Genomic DNA, 10,893 nt, shown 5'->3' with positions numbered 1-10,893 from the left:
AAAAAAAAAAAAAAAAAGATAGGGATACAAAATACAAAACTTCACAGAAGGGCTGTGGGTTGTGGCTTAGTGGTAGAGAACTTGCCTAGCATGTGTGAGGCACTGGGTTCAATTCTCAGCACTGCATATAAATAAAAAAAAAAAATAAAATAAACGGTCCATAAACAACTAAAAAAAAAAATTAAAAAACGAATTAAAAAAAAAAAACTTCACAGAAAATAAGTACCTTGAATTCTACCACCTAACCATGTTAATATTTTGTTAGGTCTCTTTATGCATGAGCATAAAAATTTCAAGGCAACTGAGGTCCTATCAATAAGACAAATCTTTTTTAAGATCCCCTAAATAAAAAGCTTCTTCTAATAATATTAAAAAATGACAAATGGAGAAGAAAGTGGAAGAAAGCAGTACTCAGACTGAACAAATTCCCTTTGGAGATTGTCATGCTAAAAAAGAAAAACAGAAAGCCTATACATACCTTTGTTCTTTCGTAGGAATAAAATTTAACAGTTGGATAGGCTTTGATACCAGCTTTTTGACATGTTTGGGCATAAGCCTGACAGTCTACTTTCCCAGCTTTCACTTTTCCTTTAACCATCTGAAAAACCAAAAATATGTTTTGCCATTTTTTCCTCTTTGGCATAAACTGTTCTGGCAACCATAAAACAATATGACATTACTTCATCCTTTATATATTTAAAATTTCTTAGTCCCTTCCTATCAGGTCTCTCATTCCTTTCAGTATATACACATGTGATCACACAAGGATGGCAATGATTCCTGAAGCTACCAGCATCCATCTGTCTCATTTTTTTCCCTAAGCAGCAGTCTATTCTTTCACCATTTCAGTCTGGTTTCTGGTCTTATTACTCCATTTACTCAAAACTGTTCTAAGATTATCAGTGACCTCTACCTAACACCATTTTGGTCATTTTAGGACACTGCTAACTATTCCTTTTCCTCTTGGCATTTGTCACTGCTCCTTGTGCTCTTCTTTCTTTTTCCAGCATGGTAAGCTCCTTTACCCTCAAGTTGTAATATCTGATCAGAGTTCCATCTTTGGCCAACAATCTTTTCTTTATAAACAGTGTTTCAGGGTGATTTTATGTATGACTGTGCTGATGAACCCCAATTTCTCCCTTTGACTTCACATTCAACTGTGAATCTGCTTACTTTACATGAATGTCTCATAGGTACCCCTAGATACAACTTGCCTAAAATTGATCTTTTGCCCTTAACATATTACTTTTCCTATCCTACCATTCACTCAGTTCAAGCCAGAAACTAGGGTTATCCTAGACTTTTCTATTTCTCATCTATAGCAAACATTAAATTCTGTTTATTCTTATCTCTCTCATATTTTTCCCCTTCTTTCCATCACCACTGCCCTAATACTGGTTCAAGTTATCTCTCACTTAGGGACGATTAAAATATCTCTGCTACCTCCACTTTGATCTTCAAACCTATTGGGACACACAAATTTGTATTAGGATACCAGCAAAGTTGCAGGAATTAGCATGTATATGGCCCACGTGCGCGCGCGCACACACACACACACCCCAATCTCATATTGAAGGTTTGAGAAATCTAAAAGTGTGATTTAAAAAAATTTCTGTCATTTGCAAAATGTTTCAGTTTACCTGTATTTTTAAAATAATTCATGGGAGGGCCCCATATTATTTTCGGTGCTCTAAAAATCTTTCTGTTGGCTCTTGTTTGTCCATCAAGGTAACCTTTCTAAAATGTAAAATGGGTTCCTGCCATAAGCAATGGTTCTCCCCTACTATTAATAAGGAAGATATTCTAAATGGTATGTAATCACTGAGGTAGAATGTGCATTCTGATAGTATGGCAAAAAGGACTAAACTCCTGGTTCCTGCCTGTTTTTTTGAGCTTCAAGTTTTACTATTCACCTTCCATGTTTGGACTCTGTTAATACTACACTAACAATAAATATTCCAGAACTGCTTTTCTCACTTCTTGGTACATAAGCAAATACTGTCTTCTGTATAGAGTACTCTCTAGCCAATACTTTCAAGCGCTAAGTCATGTAATTCTTACCTCAAATACTAACTTTCCTGTATAGATTTTTGTTTCCTCCTAGTATATATTTGCTCATGGTATAACTTCATTCTAATCTTATTATGGCAATTACCCTGCTGTGTCATCTATATTTATTTGCATTTAATCTTCCCACTAGCTTAACTTCCTTTAATATGGCTTTTCATCATTGTAGCCATAGTATCTAGAGTGCTTTTTACTTGATGCTCAGGATTTGTTGAATGAGTGATCCTCCTCATGTTTAATAGTTTTCTGCTATGTTCCAGGAATAATTGCATCACAAAATTTATAACAAAGCTGTTTTCAGTACATAAGGGATGAGGGAGTAAAACACTGGTAAATTCTTTGAGAAAAGGAATCATGAGGAAAACATTTGATTAGGTGGAAAGAATGAAAACCTCTTACTTGAAGAACCAGTCATTAATCTTTTACAGTTTATAGAACCTTTCAAAAACAATCCCTCTGCTAAAAAATATTCCTTTGGCATGGGACACAAATATTTTTATTTCAGATTGGTGGAACTGGTATTGCTTTTAAAATTTTCATTCTGAGTGTCATGAACCAACAACTCTGAGTTCCTTGAGTTATGTAAGGAAGGCAAGGAAGCTATGAATTTGGAATAGGTCATCAATATGACTGTTATGACAGAAACATCAAGAACTCAGACTGCATTGAGTTCCATATTCCAGTTCAATTTTATAAGCATTTACTGAGTCAGGCACTAGGAATACAAGGATAAGACAAGAACCTCAGTCTTCTGCAAGAGATAGATAAATACACAAATAGTGTGCACTGCATAAATACACTGTTGGAATATATGATATCTAGGTAACATTGATTTAATGAGATAGGCAGAGGACACAGAACCAGTGGCATTGGAGGTGGGTTTCACGGGATGAGGAAAAGACAATTCAGGGAACCAAGGTAAAGATGGGACATTTCAGAAACAGAGCAGCACATAAAGAAACATGTTCAGAGAACCTATAGTGTGAGCTATAGGGCAGAGGTAAAGCTGAGAGGCGGGAAGAATCAGACCAGAGACCTGAAGTTAAATACACATGAAAGAACCTGGTTAACTTGCCAGAGAAGGCACTGTTTTAGAAAGATCACCAGGGCAGCACTGTACAGGGAACAATGGCAAGTATGACAAGACTAGGTGAGAGATGAAGGCTTACACAAATGAAGCCAGCAGTGGAGATGGACAGATGACAGATCTGAAAGACATTTAGGAGACAGAACTGATAGGATCTTGTGTTTGTTTCTGACGTTTATGGCTAGGTAGAGGATGATTTTATCAGCCAAAATAGAAAATGTTGGCTGAAAGCTTCAATTAAAAAGAAATCAACTGCAAAGATTAGCATCACAGAAATGGAATAGTTTTCTAAAACTCAGAAGAAACTTTACAACTAAATTACGAATTATATTTGTTTTAACCAATTACTAAAACATGCATATGACTACAACTAAAGAATATAGACAAGACTTACCCTAGCCAAGAGCTCAAATTCTGGAGCAAAATTTTGGCAAGGCCCACACCAAGGAGCGTAGAAATCAACCACCCAATGATTTTTCCCTTGTAAAACTTTTTCACTGAAAGTCTGAGGTGTTAAATCTATGGATACTTGAGGTAAAAATCTGTGAAAAGGGATCAAAATAACTTTTCATTAAATAAAGCCAAAGCAAACACTAATAATATTGTAAGGCTAGGTTAAAAATTATTCCAAAGAAGAGTAATGTAATAAAGTTCAGTTTACTGTGGTAAATATAATCCTTTTCTAAGTAATTTTAAATGCTAGAATCTTAATCCACAGAAATTTAACTATACACCTATGAGGAAGGTAAATTGATTTGACTATTTTATACAATGAACTTTGATTACTCACCCTAGAGCCCAGATTCTTAGGGAATAAGCATCTCTATTCCAACCATTGTAACTACTAAAAAAAAAGGGAAAAAAAGGTAAGATGCAAATGGTATTTTTTGTTATTAGATATATTCAGAAAGTAATCTTATTTTTAGCAATTTTAAAAATACATTTAGTTAACATCTTTCTTCTAAGAAATACCTAGCTACAAATACTGATTACATGGCTTCCAAAATATTATTTTTCTTGGTTTATTTTATTTTAGGGAAGAGGAGAGGTGCTGGTGATTGAACCCAGGGCTTCATGAATGTTAAGAATGCATTCTACCATTGAGTTACATCCCCAGCCCTACTATCTTTTTTTTGCTTCAGATAAATCAGAATGTTGAACATCTCTGCAGCCCTACAGGAAGTTCAAAATTCAAAATGTCCAAACCTTTAGGAGTTTCTAAATTTTATTCAAGTTATTAGCTATAAAATTCCCATCTGCTTTAGGATGCATGTCAAAAGCTATCTCAAAAATGCACTTTCCCCACAGCTGTGATTCTCTCCTCCTTTGAAACACATGGCTCATTTTGACTTTTAAAAATAACATTCATCATATTCTACATTTGAGTTTTTTATATGAAATACCATGTTGTGGTTGGAGACAGCCTGGATTCAAATTAGGCCTGGGTTCAAAACTCAGCTTCAAACCTTAGTAGGAATGTGACTTCGGAAAGTTTTCTAAAGGCTAAGAATCTGTTTTCTTCTCTGAAATAGTAGGAAGGGTAGTAATTCCTTCCTCAGAGCATATGTGAGGATTATTGGAAATAATATGAGTACAGTGCCTGAAATCAGACTATTAAGATTCTTCAAATGTCTTACTATTCAATTCTTTGTCTTCTGAAGTGCTCACTAATACACTATCTTAAACATGGTAGGTTCCCAATAAATATTTGTTAGGCTAATTTCTATTTAGTTAGGATAACTTAGATGTTACTTGTATAATTAAATGTTTATAATAAATGTTTTCAAATTTGAGAGAATACTTACTGATATTGATAATCTTTATTTGATTTTTTGGGAAAAAATCTTATCTCAGGGTATCTTTGAACATTTTCTTGGGCACAAAAAGAATGATACTGTTGGCAGTCTACACTGCCTACATTGATCAGTCCAGTTAATGTCTATAAAAGAAAATGGTATACATATATCAATGATTAGAATAAAATTACCTCCTTTTCTATATTGAACCCAGGGCTTCATGAATGTTAAGAATGCATTCGACCATTGAGTTACATCCCCAGCCCTACTATGAAATTATTATTTGCCAGTGATTATCGCCAAATAACAACTAAAGACTCAACTCAGACCATTTACGCTAGGGAATTTGAAATCTAATAATCACTTTCCACAACTACTGCAGGTTAAATAATTAAATTCATCCATTAATTACGTAAAAAAATTTATTTCTAAAATTTAGTGTTTAAAAACTCAACACTAAAGGAAGCTCTCTGCAATGGTATTTCAAAGAATTACTTTTTCTAATGGAGGCAATCATTACAGGTCTCCTTTGACTCAAAGGTCTCACCCAAATTAAAATTTATTGAAAAGAGCATAAAAACATAATATTCAATATGAAGGTATTAAAAATAACTTCAATTACACTTTCTTTTCTGGCATTTAAACATTTGTTTCCAATCTTTTGTAATTTGCCACACTGTGCCTATTTGTAGAAAATTTTCTAATTTTTTTTTGCTCAAGGCTATTTTTACTAATTTTTAAGCTCTAAAAATAAAATGGTAGAAAAAATTAAACAGAAGGGGACACTGGTAAGAATTTGGTCAAAAGTGTACCAGATACCACACCAAAAAAGGTAGACTATTTTGTACAGTTTGCATAATAGAAATAGAGGTAGAATCTTAATGGTATGATCAGAGCTGTTTTCAGAATAACTGTTAAATAAACATTCTTTGTTAAGTGGTAAGACTTTAAATAAACGATTTTACTATACCCGGGCCATTCTTTTCCATTCTGGCATTAAGACTTGACATGGATGGCACCACGGAGAATAAAAATCTACCATCCAGACTTCGTCATGTTTTCTTTGTTTAACTAGTTCACTGAAAGTGGACGGTGTAAGAGTGATCACTGAAGGATTCCTAAGATCCTAAAGAAAACATATGCTATTACGTTAGACATATAAGAAGAGTTGTTGATATATTCTTTAGAAAATTGCTGGTATGTGTCATTCAGAAAGTTCTTGATTTAGAAAGAGCAGTATAATAGAGGGAAGGGAATGGGAGGTGGAATGAAGGGTGGTGAAGGGGAAGTGCTGGGGACTGAATTAAAACAAGTTATATCCCATGTTTTTATAATTATGTCAAGATAAATTCTAACGTCATACATAACTTAAAAGAACTAATAAAAAACCGAAAACAAAAAAAAAATTCCTGCTGTAGAGAAAGGAAAAAATGCTAAAGGAAATTTAAGAAAAATCTATAGTAAATTGTTTTTAATATGAAAATGATAACTAAGCAAAATCCAAATTTAGGATTTTTAGTTTTCTTAAATCAGGGTATGGTTTTCTCTTATTTCTTGGGCTGGGAAAAGGGGCAACTTTATTTATTATGAGTAGATAATATAATAGAGTTCTAAGAATTAACTCTAGGCCATATATAGTTCTGCTGAGGAAACAAGAAAAACTGGCTTGGAAATGACCTTTTAATAAATTTGCCATTCATAATTTTATTTTTCATTTTGATTGGAGATTGCACAACCTATTTAGAGAGCACGTATTTAAATGCTATTTCAATAAAGCTTCAGTATATAATGATCAGGAAATACTAACAAAAGTGGTCAGCTACACTGAAAAAACACAAAACATTACTTTGAAGGAGAAGGGCTTAGATAAGTAAAATAGAGTAGGATGGTCATTAAATAGAAAATAATAAGCTGGAATTTATCCTTTCTTAGGAGGTCCCTATAACAATTTTAGTTAAGACTATACGAAGGGAATTAGATGCTGCAGTTGCAGGGTACTTTTACTAAGTAGGAGTCTTGGAATTGCTGTGCTCAGAGAGAACAAGCCAAGGGTATGGGTAAAATTCTATGTGAAAGTATGATTTCATGTATTTATTAAATAGCTGCATCTGTTATGCACAAGGTATTCTAGGCAAAAAAACACAACATAGACAAAAAATTTCCTTGTCAGAAAATATCGTAGCATAAAAAAGAGTAAGTCCCATTATTAAACATTATTATTCATTCACAATGTACATATACAGAGAAGGATTTCTAGTCAGAGGCTGTAATGTAAAATACCTCTATGAACTCCAAGATCTGTTTAGCAGAGTGATGTCCTTCATACTCATGGATACTGGACTGGTTGAATACCACTGTTGTTGGATAAGCCTGAATGTTATACTGTTAGGAAGGAGAATAAAAATTGAACAAAGATGTTATATATCTTACCAATTTGTTTTAAATTTATAACCAGTTTTCCTTTAAGAGACAATAACAAGATTTAAAAAAAAAAAAACCCACTGAACTTCTGGTGGCTGAAAAATTTTAACCTAGTCAAATTTAGCAAAGAAATAACTGATTTCTTCTTTATAGCTACTCTTGAGCCTTAAAAATCAAAGGCACTGAAACATTAAGTGAGCATGGGTAATTATGTGATTTGTTTCTTTTTGTCCTACTAAACAAAGATGGGAAGAAGCTATAAAAAGTAGATTATATTTCTAATTTCAGTTGCTTTTTTGAAATCATAGTTACGAACTCCTCATTTTTCTAGAGGTAGCTGATGACCACGTGAACAAAACAGCAAGTATAAAGAAATAAAAAATTAATGTGTACATAACTTTCTTTTGGTACTAGGGATTGAACCCAGAGGCACTTAACCACTGAACCACATCACCAGTCCTTTTTGAGAAAGTGCCTCAACAGATTGCTTAGTCTAAGTTGTTGAGCATGGCTTCAGAACTGATCCTCCTGCCTCAGCCTTCCAAGCCACTGGGATTACAGGCATGTGCCACCATGCTGGCTACACATAACTATTTTCAGTTAAAGAATTATGAATCATGCCCTAAGAATGTGGTCACCTTTTATTCTATATGCAAGATAATCTTCATGATTAAAAAATGCTTTATTTCTTCCTCAGAATTAATATGGGTGCCAGTTTTCATTTTTGAAGAAGTTAGGGACCCCTATCTGCAGATTTGCTACAGCTGATCTTTGCAGGCTTCAAGGAGATAAACACTCGCTAGCAAATTAGAAGCTTTCAGGAAAAAAAAAAAAAAAACAACAACCAGCGGCAACATTTATCAAAGTTTTGAAAAATGTACAAATTCAAATAATTCACTGGATTAACAAGTTTAGTGTCAAGCACTAAACATGTGGTTTCTCATTTATAACTCAGTTCTGCTTAGCAGTTAAAATTTCAAAACCTCCTTAAAAGATGAGGAAACTGAGTTATTGAGAGGCTAATGACATGGCCAAGGTGAATCAACTAGTGAGTAGCAACTCACTTCTATTTCAAGTGAATCTGATACCCCATATTTTAGACTCTTTATCTCAAGTCATTAAATATCACATCATAGGTGTAAAAGTAGAAAAACTACAAGAATTCAAAAGAAAATAATTTTTTTCACAATAATTTTGCATTTTTTGTTGGCATTTATTTTCTAAGTCCCACATGACTTTAGAAACTGAAGGACCTATTTACTTCTTAAAACCCCCAAAAAGCATAGTTTAATAAAAATTCAAACTTACTGAAAATAAGAGAATAATTAATAAACATCTACATCTTTTCCCTTCTAATAAACATTAGATAAAAATAACAAAGATTAGATAACAAACCTATATATCCCTCACCTATATTTAACAAGAATGAACTTTGACCATACTTGCAGATTGTTGATGTTCTCTTTCTTAATTTCATTCACTTCCTTCTCCCTTACAAGGTACACCAATATCCTGAAATTAGTGTGTATCTACTGATGTTTTTATATTTTTCCTAATATGTATATATTCTTAAGCAGTATGTGGTAATGTCTGAATATATACAAATTTTTATCATACTTTATGCTATTCTTTAACCTGCTTTTCTTACACGCACGCACGCACGCACACACATATGTAAAATATGTAACAAAAAAAATTGCGGGGGGGGGGGCTGGTACTGGGGATTGAACTCGGGGACACTCGACCATTGTGCCACATCCCTAGCCCTATTTTGTATTTTATTTAGAGACAGTTCTGAGTTGCTTAGTGCCTCATTTTTGCTGAGGCTGGCTTTGAACTTGCAATCCTCTTGCCTAAGCATCCTGAGCCACTGGGATTATAGGCGTGGACCACTGTACTTGGTCCTTATATTTTTGAGATTTACCCATGCTGGTAAATACATTCATATGTATGTATATATTCTTTTTGTAGTGCCAGGGATCAAAACCATGACCTTGTGCATGATAGCCAGGTGCTCCACCACTAAGCTACATATATCCCCAGCCCAATATACCTCTTTTTAAATATTCTGCAATCCCAGAGTGTGACTATCCATCTATCTGCTCTTGTTAGATTTCTAAATTTTTGTTCATTTGGTGAAGTTAGCTAATTTTTGATATAATTTGCATTCTCAATCACTACTAAAGTCATAATGTCACTTTGGTAACAGTTCAAACATGTAGTCAAATTCATTAGTTTTTTTTTATCCTTACAGTTTGTACTTTAAGTATGGAGGCAAGAAATTATTCCCCTACACAGATACTATAAAGATTTTCTACTACATTTACTTCTGTTTTTAAAACACAATATATATATTTTTTTGTTTCCCTTCTTTCCATCATTCAGCATTTTAGTTTGAGTCAAAACATCACAAAAATAGAAAGGAAATACTTTCATGTACTCATGTAGTTATGATAATCAATAGAATGGCTTCTCTTATATCATCTATACCTTCTGTCTACTCCTACCAAAATTATTATTTTAAAGCAAATTTCAGATCTATCATATTCATATACTATCCATCAATAGCATATTTAAAACAAAGATTTTCCCAAGTAATATAACCATTGTATTAGTTTCACATCTAAAAATTAGCAAGTCTTCGAATAATCAGATACCCTGTGTTAGAAACTGAATTGACACTTCTCAGAAATAAGGATGGTCAAAAAATATATGAAAAAAATGTTCAACACTTTTAGCAACTAGAGAATGCAAATTAAAACTACACTGAAAAACGCACTGAAATTTCATCTCACAATAGTCAGAATGGCAACAATCAAGAATACAAGTAACAATAAATGTTGGTGAGGATGATATATTGACGGTGAGGTGGCAAATAGGTGCAACCACTCTGAAAAGCAGTATGGAGATTCTTTAGAAAGAAAGCTTGGAATGGAACCCTCATTTGATGCAGTTATCCCATTTCTCATTATATATCCAAAGAATTTTAAATCGGCACACTACAAGTGACATTGCCCCATCGATATTTAAAGTAGCAGAATTCACAACAGTTAAGCTATGGAGTCAACCTAGTTGCCCCTCATGGATGAATAGATAAAGAAAATGTGGAATATGTATACTAAGCTCTAAGAAGAATGAATTTATGACATTTGCCATGGATTGAAGACTTTTACGCTAAGTCAAATAAGCCAGGCCCCCAAAGCCAAAGGTGGAATGTTTTCACACACGTGGAATGTGGAAGCAAACCCATAATTAATGGGGAGAGGGTAAGAACAGACATTTAGTAGATTAGACAAAGGGGAATAAAAGGCAGAGGGATAGGAAAAGAGTGGAATGAATCCAAAATAATTTTCCTATGTACATATATGAATACACCACAGTGAATCCCACCATTGTGTACAACCATAAGAATGGGGTCTTGGAGTAATATACATTACATGCTTGTATAATACCTCTGTCATGTATAACTAAAAAGAAATATACCCACCCCCACCCACCAAAAAAAAAAAAAAAAAAAAAAAG

At 33.6% G+C, this 10,893-nt stretch overlaps 1 protein-coding gene across 1 annotated transcript in view; it reads right to left on the bottom strand.

The window, feature by feature from the left end:
- Nucleotides 1–10,893, bottom strand: part of Dnajc10 (DnaJ heat shock protein family (Hsp40) member C10) — a 46,597-nt gene that overhangs the window by 5,860 nt on the left and 29,844 nt on the right. The window contains exons 14-19 of the mRNA XM_048808973.1: nt 7,231–7,332; nt 5,921–6,076; nt 4,960–5,093; nt 3,945–3,998; nt 3,549–3,696; nt 479–598 (exon numbers count right to left, since the gene is read on the bottom strand). Of these exons, the coding sequence (XP_048664930.1) occupies nt 479–598; nt 3,549–3,696; nt 3,945–3,998; nt 4,960–5,093; nt 5,921–6,076; nt 7,231–7,332 (714 nt within the window). The remainder of the gene's footprint in view (nt 1–478; nt 599–3,548; nt 3,697–3,944; nt 3,999–4,959; nt 5,094–5,920; nt 6,077–7,230; nt 7,333–10,893) is intronic.

The sequence above is a fragment of the Marmota marmota genome, unplaced genomic scaffold (genome assembly GCF_001458135.2).
Source record: "Marmota marmota marmota unplaced genomic scaffold, marMar, whole genome shotgun sequence".
Taxonomy (NCBI): domain Eukaryota; kingdom Metazoa; phylum Chordata; class Mammalia; order Rodentia; family Sciuridae; genus Marmota; species Marmota marmota.
Note: the sequence above shows the minus strand (reverse complement) of the source record. Positions and strands in the feature narration are given on the sequence as shown.